At 43.4% G+C, this 12,102-nt stretch overlaps 1 protein-coding gene across 2 annotated transcripts; it reads left to right on the top strand.

The window, feature by feature from the left end:
• Window positions 1-30: 30 nt before the first annotated feature.
• LOC308188774 (tRNA selenocysteine 1-associated protein 1-like) lies at window positions 31-6,934 on the top strand (the record flags this gene model as incomplete). Of its 2 annotated transcripts, XM_080578174.1 has the most annotated exons (6): window positions 31-253; window positions 761-914; window positions 2,652-2,774; window positions 4,958-5,153; window positions 5,680-5,725; window positions 6,544-6,934. In XM_080578174.1, the coding sequence occupies 6 exons, from the start codon at window positions 31-33 to the stop codon at window positions 6,678-6,680; spliced, it is 879 nt and encodes a 292-aa protein (XP_080434300.1). In that variant the 3' UTR covers window positions 6,681-6,934. The 2 variants fall into 2 exon arrangements, with proteins under 2 accessions (XP_080434300.1, XP_080434301.1); XM_080578175.1 differs by lacking the exon at window positions 2,652-2,774.
• Between the last annotated feature and the right edge of the window lie 5,168 nt (window positions 6,935-12,102).

Below are 12,102 nucleotides of genomic sequence, written 5' to 3'. Positions count from 1 at the left end.
TGCTCATTTTATAGTTCATGTTCAAACAGGATGGTTAACTGTCTTGTTTGTCTCACAGAGGGTCCAACACCTGTGACCAGTAGCAGTGCATCTGCATTTTCTGCTCCTTCTGGAGAATTTCTGGATTTAGACAAATTCAAGAAGCCTGAAGGAAGCTGGGATTGGGAGACCTGCTTGGTTCAAAACAAAGCAGAGGCCACGAAGTGTGTAGCCTGTGAAAGTGCAATGCCAAGCACCAAAGCAGAGCTCAAAGGTAATACTTAATGATTAAAACGAGGATGCATATTCTGTGATTTATTTTTTGGTTTGCTCTGATTTTTTTTATTTTCTTCCCTGTTAAGCACAATTATTTTTTCCTTTGAGGTGTGGCAAAATTATTCGTTTTTCCTGTAGGAATATTGCCTAGATAACATCTGTTTCCACACTTTTCCCCAAGAATAAGTTTATCCTTTTTAGAGAAAAGCTTTCATTAATGACGTGCTTGTTCTTTACATGCCCTACACTTTGTTCATTTGGAGTTCAGACTAAAAACATCAAAGAAGTTCGTATACTTTTTAAAGCCAGGTGGTGGGCAGAAAACACAATTGTGAAAAGTTTTATGTAGAGAGGAAGCATGGGGTTTTCTTGTTTGTTTTACTGTTTGGTGGGTTGTTTTTTAAACAGTTTTGACTGGAAAGATCAGGACTAGAATGTAGTTCAAACCTTCACGTACTGCAGATACACCGTGGGTTACGGACTTGACATTCACTTATTTCTGCAGGTTTTGGTGCTGCGGCTGCGTCCACAAAATGCTGCCTTGCCATCATTTACATTCGGTGTTCACTCAGAGTGTTCAGGTGCAGAGTCTGCAGCTGCCTCACAGTTTATTTTGGGAAGGACAGAAGAGAAGCAGTACTTGCAAACCAGTACTTCAGGTAAACAGTGTATCTTTTGTCTTCACTTGTGCGCTTATGTCCATCAAGTAAGACCTCTGAAACCATACTAGAAAAAATCGGCGGGATTTGATATGTTCATGTACTAGAGCTTTAGAAAAAGTTTAATTCCTATATGCAGCATGTCTTCTGTCCTGGTTATTGATACGTACGCAATTAGTAGCAATCCCTTTTTTGATCTCAACACTAGGTTTAGACAAAAAATTGCGACACCTTAAGGAACCTGTCCTGCATCTCATACAAGCACAGAAGTTGTAGTGTCTCAATGCTAGCAGTACAGTTGGTGGTAAAATCTTTAGTAGGGTGAAATAGAGGCCTCACACTTTTCAGAGAAAAAAAGAGATGAGAGAGAGTATCTTATTCCCACGTACTTGCAACTATGCTGCAGAGTGTACTGCTGTTACTCTAGTGCTACAAAGGTCCAAAAATCACTGAACAGTTATTAGCCAGTTTTGTATTCCTTTAATTTGTTGAAAGACTGCAGTAGAGGATTGAAGTTTTTATTGAGGATCACTGTGTGGAAAAATTCTGATTGTTAAATGTCATTTGTATGACTTAAGAACCACGTTTTAGAGTACAGAATTCAGTATTAATTCCAGAAGGGGTAAGGGGAAGGACATTAGCTAGTAATCCCGAACAAAAGCAGTGTATAGAGCTATACTGATTTTAATCGCAGTATTCTTACAGTTGACCTGTTACTGAACAGATATGTTTTGGGGAGATATGGTGGCCAGGGAGGCGTGTGTGTTTGTGTGCTTCCTCTTTTAGTTAAGGTTCTGGGGTTTGGTTTAGTCAGGAAAATTCGATGAGGCACCTTGTGTAAAAGGAAATGTTAACCAGCATTTTTCAACACGGTGTAGTCCCTTAAAAGTGTCATAGATGAAAAGAGGCCATAAACGCTGGGGGAAAAAGTTAGTGGGAAACTGAGAGCAGGATCACATTCAGTAGTGAGAGAGCAGCAGCCTAGGGAAAGCTGATGAATGACTGTAACAGATAGTTCTATTTTAAGTGTAAAACAACACTCAGTACTTTATAATGGTGGTCTTACCAGAGGGTTCTTCTCCATGGCTCCTAAAAGCACGTCTTGAAGGCATTCGAGTGCAGTGAACTTAAGCTGTAAGAGTTGGGCTGGTAAGCTTGGCCTGATTTGAAGCTGTAGGCACGGGGCTATAATTTCTGAACAGGCTACAAAAGAAACTGTACCACTGTGCTTTTCAGTGCTCCGTTTAGCAAAGCCATCAAATTGTTGCAGGCAATTGATGTTGTTCTTCTAAGAGCACCTGAAAGATATTTTTGTTTGAAGAGTTCAGAGGTACCGGTTAATACTGGTTCAGATAATTACAGCCAGCTCTTGGTGTTTGTGACCAATAAAGTTTGTGGCTCCAAAAGGAGTGGGTTAGTGCTAACTGATTAACTGCTGTATATGCAGAAATATGGAATCCGATTACTTATGCAGAGAGCACTTAAAATGTATTGTTTTGCTGGCTCTCAGTGAGTTGCATCTTAATGCTACCAAGGAATAAGCTTTTTGCTTCTGGCCCAAGTGTTTTAATTTGGTGAAAGCCTTTTCTGTGCACGTGCACATGCCAGAGAGGTTGCTTAAGTAATAGAAGCTATAGTAGCTGCTATCTTCTGTTTTTTGTAGAAGACAGAAACTGAATTCGTTAGCTTTGTAACTGTTATGCATACTAGAATTGGTTTTCTCCCTTTTGAAAATAGTAGAGGGTATGCCTATGTCAGATTTGGTGAGCAAGGTGATCAGATGAGGGCACTGCAAGACTGCCAGAACGCACCAGGTCTGGGGGGAAAAGGAATCCGGCTGAGCATAGGAATTTCTAAAAGGTAACCAAGGAGTTGTGCATTGATACAGTTATTCTAAATAATCAGATTCTTGTAGCTCTGCCTTTGGAAAGTCTGTGGCCCTTGCTGTAGTGGCTGTACACAGGATGCAGTCTACAAAACCAGAAATGCAGAAGTCCTATGTTTTGACTCCCTGGATTCATCAACCTGCTTCAGGATGGCTGGGGGAATCCAACTGTTAAGTCTAGCCAGACAGCGCAACTTGGGCTTAGCTGCCATTGTAACCAGCCTTGTTTCTCAACAGTAGCAAAGCTGAATGCATTGGTAAATATTTTCAGGTTTGGGCCTGCATAAGGTAGAAGGGACAACAAGTGGTTTTATATGCTAGGGAGTTCTTGTTCTTAGAGCTTTCCCTCTAGTTTGAGAGAAGCACATAACTAGTTTTACAGTGGGTTGACAGGAAAGAAGTGGGGGGGAAAAATGGGAACGCAGGGAGAAAGCCAAAGGCGTTATTACTAGAACAGGTTTAGAATGCTATTCTTTGCTTTTCATGAGCTTAGGGCAATGGGGAGTTTAAAGCTTAGCACTTCCTGAGAGGGTTTCTTACTCTACCGGCTCAGTTCTATCACTTATTTAAGGCAATTCAGGTCTCTGAACGGTTAAAGAATTGACACCAAATTTGATGAACTTTGATCCAGGATACTGACAAAACAGGACTTCATATAAACAATTTCAGTATGTTCATGAGGTTAGCTTGTGTGTTCTGTTAAATAGTAAAAAATGACACTTCTGTTTCTGTTTACCTAGCATAATTCTGCAAATGTTGCCTCCTTCTGCTTTAGAATGGAAATGCTCTTCTCCAAGAGAGCACTGTCCAAACTTCTTTGCCAAAATTTTTTGATTAAATTAATATCGTTTTATTTTGAAAACAAGAATAAGCCACAAACATGTTTTCTTGCTTCGGCTATCCAGAAGAACGTCAACAGTATTTTCAGATTTTCCTTCCCTACACAACTGTATGTAGGAAGAGTGCAGTTGGAAGCAGAAGACCTAAGATGATGTATCTTCTGTTTGTTTACTACAGTAACAAGACAATGGATTACCTCTTTATTAGAACTTGTGTAGCTTTGCAGTATTGAAACAAATGTAGGTATTAAAATACACATCAGTAATACGTTTCTGAATGGCTGAGTACCGTGCTCTCTTAGCATTGAAATACCCAGCCATTGGATTAGTTTGTCCCCCATGTTTGCTTAGTTTGGAAGCTATTTCAGAATGCCTTCAGCTTGTATTCTTCCCCAAAAGCATAGAACTCACTTCTCTGCATCCCCAATTCAAGTCAGAGAAACTGGGCATTGCAAACACAGGAGGTCTGCCTGTACAGAATCAGTGAAGACAAGTCTAAACAGCGGATTTTTTGAATATGCAGCTGGGTTATCTGAATGTTCTTTATGCAGTGTACATCAGTTTTAGTACAGATAGCACTTGTCTTGGTTCTTGTCATTAGTCTGAAGCTGCCCCTGAGAAAATCTTGAAAGGGAAAGTAGTGAAAGCTAATCAGCTGGCCCTTTCTTCTTAAGAACTAGTGTATTTTGTAATTCTCCCACTAATAATAAGGCGTCATGCTGAAGAATCGCGATTGTGTTGTTAAGCAAGACTGACTTCACCTGAGCGGTATAGTTGGCAGCTGTTGAATGTTTAATGGACTTTAAACAAACAAAAAAACTGAGCAGGTGGAGGTAGACATGGCAAACTGACAGGCAGCGTCAGATGCTTCTTTGAAATGGATAATCTGACTCCATTCCCTTCTTTCTGGAAATAAGATCTAGTAATTAACCAAACAAAAGATAGAAGGGTTAAGACTGCATCTTTAAAGCAGCTGTGCTTGATAAATGTCTCTGGTCTTAAATCAATCTTTAGCAAAGCACAGAGACTTAGCAGCAGCTTGCTTATGCCAACGCTAAAAATACTTGATGTGTACAGGTAACCATGTCAAGGCTCTGGAGTTAATCCATGAGAACAATTCCTTCTGGTATTGGCAAAGGTGAGGATGCTTGCTTCTATAGAAATGAGGTTTTGAGCTGTGACTTAAGCTGTCACTTAGGTGACTGTTTAGGAAAGCTTCCTTTTAAGTTTTGAAGTATGTAAGCTGACAAATTGTTTAAGTTCAGAACTGGGTTTACAGTCTCTTGTTCTCTGACTGTATGCAACTTCTCATGTTTCAGACTGAAAGCAGAATTGCAGCGGTACCAGTCATACAACTATAATGATTATTGCCAAGATTACCAGAACTACTACTCGCAGAGGAGTTACGATGCTTACGCTGACTACAACTACAGCTCCTATGCTCCCTGTGACAGCATGCAAGCTGTTGGAGACTGCTCTTTAGGAGATTCTTTAATGGCTCCAGCTGTTTTTGAGGTAAAGATACTGCACGCTTGCTGTAAAGAAAATATTTCACAGATAATATGTTGTACAGATTTGTGTGAATCAGCAAAAAGAATCCGAAGTTGAAAACATGCTTTCTGCTTAGTGTGAAGTTAAAAGAGCAGATTCCATTCAGAGGTGTTTGTATTTAAGTGCTTAAATAGTAAATCCATAGAATTAGTGATTTATACACCATTATTTGTTCACGCATACCAAAGAATGGTTTTGACAGCATAATTGCGTACGCTTCTTCTGTTCCTGTTCTTCTGATTTGCTTTGCTTAAAGCAAATTAAACAGTTGTTGTAAGTGGTCTTATCGTGGTCAATGTATTAGTTGTGACCTCCGGAGGTCCCTTCCAACCTGTACTGTAATATTGGCTTTCTTCTAAAAATAAATAGATAAAATGCCATCTATCCTTGTAGTTGTAGGAAGAAGGAATGGATTGAGACTGCAGCACTTTGAATCTGTGATGCTTTCTGAAATGAGTTATGATTAAACTTAGCCTTTTCTGTCTTTCAGGAATCTTCGGTTATGACTGCAATCGGTGATGACCTAATTACTGACGGTAATAAGGGTTCTATCATTGTCACTTGAGTTTAGCCATCCTTGTGCCTTTTAACAATACAAGCCAACCTCTACTGGATGAAGAACATCTTGAAAATTCAGCTGAGGTCAAACCTCTGTGGGGTTGATCTGCAATCAGCTGGGGTTTTAAAGCTGATACAGCATACACTGACCGCATCAAGTAAAACGGGACACTGTCAATGCTTCGCAGCAGGTTTCTTGTACCTGTGCCTTCATTCCCATTTGAAAATGGTCTAAGACAGAATTTTGTTCTTTGTATTGGTTCCGCTAAACAGATTTTATATTAGAAACTCAGTAATATGCAAAAGCTTTGTTCTCCACCCTGAGGTAAAAGCTTATGGTGCAGATTCCAAAAGGAGGATTCAGCTTGCACTTACAAATACGGTACAAAACATATTTGTGTCCTGGAAGGTTTGCAAAGTTCCTCACGTGGAGGCATTTTGTGTTAGTGTTTAGAAACTATCCTATGTAACGTGTATTGCCGTAGAAGTGAATTAAATGACTCTTGGGAGGGTTTCATGGCTGATTATCCTTAAACGTTATCTTTACTATCTTAAACATTGTCTTTGTCTTTATCTTGAAAGACAGTTCTAGTCCCAGCCTTCTAATATACAAATTCCCAAAAGTTGGAGCTGTGAGGCTCAAAATTTTAGAGGACTAAATACCTCACTAAAATTAGTAGATCTAATAGCTTATTACACTTAGCTTAAAATACATTTTATTAGCCAATTCACATGAAGTTTTTTTGTGCGCATGCCTCAGATTTGATACTTGGACTTACCAGGCTTTTATTTTCAGATCCACAGCTCTACTTGGATGTTGATGAAATGAACAGACAATTCACGGAGACAAGCGAAGAACTCTACGATTCACTCATGAATTGTCACTGGCAACCTCTGGATACGGTCACTTCTGAAATCCCCTCTGCTATTTAAGTGTCTTCTAGAGCATGACCGTTAGGACCAAAGTGCTAAAACTACATTTCTTCTACATTATTCTGGCTCATAAGTTTTAAAGCACAATGATAGGTTGGGTTTTTTTTGCTATGCTTTTGACAGTTTCTGTAATCTTTTTGTTCATCACTCTCTTCTTGGAGCATCATGAAGTCATGTAAATATTCGAGAAATGTAAAGAGGTAAATGGGGTCTAAAGATAGACTTGCCTGTGTAAATAAAAAATTTGTTTCTGCAAACCTGCCAGCAAGGGATTTTACTTGTACCTGTGTGCAGCACGTTCTCTTCCGGCTTATGGAATTTAACAAGGTAGTAAGGGTATTTCATCTGTCTTTATTTTTATATGGGCATTAGGACACAAGCAAAATCTAGCTTTCCCTTGTTTTCCTGGTTCCTTAGGTAAGCGACAAGCCAAGCCTTTCATGTGCTTGCTTAGACTGGAAGTATGTATGGGAGACACTCACAGGCCTTGCTATGGAAACACCTGTGCCCACTTTTTCCTGCAGGCTGCTGGCTCTAACTGTACTACTGATACATGCTAGGTCAGCTAAAATCGGCTTATAAATAGGGTATGTTAAGCATACGGAAGTGTAGACTTCAACTGCCATAGCTACAAACATCCCGTGGAATGAGGATGGTGTCTGCTGGCACTCTCTGCATCAGCATTCAGTTTTCCCTTGCCCTTCTTACTGTTAGACTTCTCAGCTGACGCTTTACAGCGAAGAAATTGCTACAACATAATCCGTGTTCTTAAACCTAAAAAAAACAAATCTTGGAGAAAACAACTTGCTGGTTTTCCCTCCTTGCTGGCAAGGAGAAAAATAGTCCACCAGGAACAACAAAAAAATCCTAGTAACAGCTCCTTAAGTTATACCCTCTGCTACCCTCTCTGATTGCTCTGGTCTTCCTTCATTCACGGTAATGAAGTTTTAAAGCTCTGGTAGAAGGATGACAGTACTCAAGTCAAAGGAGATGAGAGCAATGAGGAAAGCTTTGCTTTAAGCTAGAGCAGTCTTGCGAGTTGCTGCCTTTATGCTGTTCTTATCTTGAAGGGTACAGAGTCTTTTCCAGTCATAGGGACTCCATAACCCTATGAATATGGAGAAATAGTTGCTAATTAACAGTGTGTATAATAAGTAAGTGAGGCTGGAAACAAAAGAATATTCCTCCAAGAAAAAAAAGGAAGCAGAAATTACTGTACTTAATAGCTGGGGAAGCTGTTAAAGCTAGTTGACACAGTTGTGGTACTGCCGTGTGTGTTTTGGGGGCAACATAAACCATAATTGCTGTGATGGCAGGTAAGAATCCAATTCTTTTTTATGGCTTAGTGTAGTTAGTGAAAGCAGTGGTCCTAAGCTGCATGCTGTTCTTAAATGTAATGCAAATTCTCTTTTGTGACTCCTCAGTACTTCCAGGTTACTTGTAGCTGATCACCAGCAACTGCTTCTGTTAGCTATTAGCTGTTGGGTTTTTGCTAGGAATACTTTCAGTCCTGAATTGAAATGATGACATCCTGAAACAGAAGAGGCTCTTGGAGTATTGTAGGAAGCACATTCTTCCTGGTTCTAGTGCAGGTGTACACGTAGGAGGAGACAGAAGGCAAAGAACCTCACATAGGTGGAGGGGGTGAGGTGGCATCACAGTTAGAGCTGTTGCAGTTAACTCTTCCCAAAGCATGAAAGCAACGTGGCTGGGAACAGGGATTTGTTGGGTTGCTTCTTTGTGTGAGCCAGGGAGTCTTTTGAGGGGCAGATTAATAAGAATATGACACAAGGTAGAGGTGGAATAGATGAAGCAAAGAATCTGGGTGGGAAAAGGGTTGCTTGTACGTGTCTATGGAATTGTTTCAGGGGACTGAGCTGGGGCAAATTCAAGATAATAGATGCAGCCTCCTTGAATTTGGATGGCAGTGCTGAAGCTTCAAAACCTTACAAGGTTTGATGCCACTTCAATTGTAGTGCATAGCTGTGGTACTTGAGCTCAGAAGTGCAAACTGCACAGGATTTTTTTATCTATTTTCTTCAATGTGAGCAGCAAAACATCTTCCAGGAATGTGCCTGGGTGCTACGCTGCTTTGACACGGCTTGCTTTGCATCACCAAACACAGTAGTTAGGTTGCATCGAGTACTTTGTGGAAACATTCATTGTGTTGTCACCCAGAAATGGGATGCTACAGATGTGTGTTGGCCCGGCAGTATCAGTGCTGGTTTTTGGCCTTTGAGAGGTTGGTCCATAACATGTGACCTGTGTAACGAGAGGCCCACATAGATTGGTGACTTCATTAAGTCTGATACTGTGGTGGTGTGTGACCCAAGGCCCTGAACGTCAGAAAATCAGGCTGTGGCCACCTATTTTATGCAGACTTTGCCTATTAACAAGGTCTCTACACTGTACGTTAGAGACGTGCGCCTCCTTTTCCGGACTAGATAGTGAAAATACCAGTTTTGTAGTTCAGTGAATGAGATTGGTTGGGCTGTTTGTTCTCCAGAGCTGAAAAATGTTGGGAGTGTATTCTCTTGGAGTCCACAGAAATGAAAATGATGAGAGGAAGAGAACGTTGGTTGCAGCCCGCGTGCTGCTGTTATAAAGTAGTTCTCTGATGTCTTTTTCCCTCTGCTGAGACTTATCAGCCTATCGTCCTTTCCTGTTAGGAGCGCATACCTGGCTTGGGATGGTGTGCGGCAGTGCAGATTCTTTACCGTAAGAGCACAGTGAATGCCAGACTTCTTCCTGTACTGCCGTGTTAACCATGAGTCACAAATTCAGGAAGCAGTGATTGCATCGGAACTGCTAGAATGCTTTGCGGAGTCTTTTTACTGGGTAAACTTCACAGCTGCAGTTACAACTTCCAGCCTGTGTTAGCTGAACACATCGTACTGGTGCCCGCCATCAGTTTGACAAAGATGGGATTGCAGTAGGAACTTGCTTTCTTCCTTCTTTTTAATTAAACAAGTCTTTGAAGCAACTTTTCCAACACCGCTATACTTCACTTCTTCCAGTTATTTTCTGTTTTACTTAGCTGAAATGTTTTTTTTTCTTCCAAGCTTGAGGAAGTTCTCTACAAGAACGTCCCGTAATGATTTCATAAACTCTTTTCGTTGTACCTAGCTGCAACAGAGAGTGCTTTTATTCAAAAACCTGCTGGTTTTCTTTTCCAAGAAGTAGTGGGGTTTTTCCTATCTCTTCACTGATGGGAAAGGCTGTAGGACAGTAGCTTGAGGGGCTACTAATGCTGTCATCAGTGAGGCGGGAAAAGGCAGGAGTCCGAAACGGGTAAAAAGTACTTAAAAGGATACCAAAAGAGTAAACGGTACTTAAGCCGTGGATGTTTCTTTTTGCAGGGATGCTCTGGACCAACCGCTTCTTTCTAGCGCTACCTCAAAGTAACTTGCAGACAGAACTCACAGGGAAGGTTGATCAAATGGTGATGATCGCTGTCATTCTGCTGGACACGCAGATACTTGCCTTTCGTTTTGGCTCATTTTTAATAGCAATTAACTTCAGTGCCTCGTGTTAATAGACACCGTTTGACTGCATCGGCAAATGTTTCTGAGTCGTGAGTGTCGTTAAAGGCCTGTCACCTGTTGTGGTTTAACCCGGCTGGCAGCTAAACACCACACAGCCGTTCGCTCACCCTCCCCCCTCCCTCTCTGGGATGGGGGAGAGAAACGGGAAAGTGAAGCCGGTGAGTTGAGATAAAGACAGTTTATTAAGACAGGAATATAATAATAACAATAATAGTAATAATAGTGATAATGATAATAGTATTAATAATAATAATGTGTAAGAAAACAAGTGATGCACAACGCAATTGCTCACCACCCGCTGACCGATGCCCAGCCTATCCCCGAGCAGCCGGCCCCCCACCCCAGCCAGCCACCCCTATGTATTGTTTAGCATGACGCCAGATGGTATGGAATACCCCTTTGGCCAGTTTGGGTCAGCTGTCCTGGGTCTGTCCCCTCCCAGCTCCTGCTGCACCCCCAGCCTGCTCGCTGGCGGGACAGAGCGAGAAGCCGAAAAGTCCTTGGCCTGGTGTAAACACTGCTCTGCAACAATTAAAACATCAGCATGTTATCAGCGCTCTTCTCATCCTAATCCAAAACATAGCACCCTACCAGCTACTATGAGGGAAAATTAACTCTGTCCTAACTGGAACCAGGACAAACTGCTTCAGCACTTTTGATCTTTTACAAACTCAGCTAAATTATTTAAGTTCTACTTTGGGCACCGTGTTCCTTCATCAGCCAGGATTTTGTGGATAGAGTTGAGTCTTCTTATCACGCGAGGCCAATAAAACAACTGAGTAATTTAAACCTTTGTGGCTGCTCCCACCCCCAACACTTTCCCATTCCCATGACGACTTCTCATCCCCCAAATGACTTCTCACCCCCAGGTCTCACTCGGGGACCCACCACCCGCAGCCGCTCCCCATCAGGAGCAGACATCCCCAAACCAATTGGCGACGCGGGCAGCGGCAGAGGGCTGCGTTCAGCCCCCACCCCCCCACCCCCCCCCGCTGACCGATGCAGGAAATAAGTGCAGGCAGAGGCTTTGCAGGGTGGAACAGTTTGTAATTTATTCCCGGGGTAATTAATTGTGGCTGCCACCCCCAGCCCGTCCCCAGGTGAGGCCCGGCCGCCTGCTCAGGCGGGGGGCCCGGCCTGCCGGCCCGTGCGGTCTCCGGCCCCCGGCTCCTCCTGCCTGACCCTATGCAGCCAGGACGTGTCCCCGACGTCGTCGTCCTGCTGGGACCTTGGCAGTCTGCGCCCCACCTGCCCCGCGTGCCAGGAGAAGCTCCTGACGAGCTCTCCTGCCATGGAGGGGCTGCGCTCCCTGCGCCGGGGCGAGACGCTGCGGGAGCGGTAGCTGGAGGGGCTCGTCTGGCGCTGCTGCTGCTGCTGCCGCTGCCCCAGCCGTGCGTTGCGCTGGAACCTCCTGCGTGGTCGTCGGGCCAGGCGCACGATGCCAATGATGTGCCCGCGGCACAGCGGGCAGGTGTCTCTTTCGGCAGCCCAGACGTGGACACACTCCAGGCAGAAGATGTGCCTGCAGGGGTCGATGCGAGCCGCGCTGGACATGCGCTCCAAACAGATGGGGCACGTCTCCTCCTCGGGGGCCTCCTCTGGCTGCCGCCGTGGCCGCCAGCTCATGATGCCTGTGGCCGCCGCAACGTGGAGCTGGTTTTCGTCTGGGGGAGGCTGCCCTGCTGCCAGGCACTTAGCAGCAGCCTGGGGTCTTCAGCACCCCCCGGGTCGCCGGCAGGACCTCGATGCCTTGCGTGTCGCTGTCTGGATCTCGACGCTTGGCGTGACACCAGCAGGACTACTGCAGATAGGAGCAGGAAGAAAACATTGCAGCAGCAAAGAGACATCAGCTTTCTAGGTTCAACCAATTGTCTAGA

The sequence above is a fragment of the Anser brachyrhynchus genome, assembly GCF_964034855.1.
Source record: "Anser brachyrhynchus genome assembly, chromosome: 2".
Lineage (NCBI taxonomy): Eukaryota > Metazoa > Chordata > Aves > Anseriformes > Anatidae > Anser > Anser brachyrhynchus.
The sequence above is the reverse complement of the archived record's forward strand: the minus strand, read 5'-3'. Positions and strand labels throughout refer to the sequence as shown.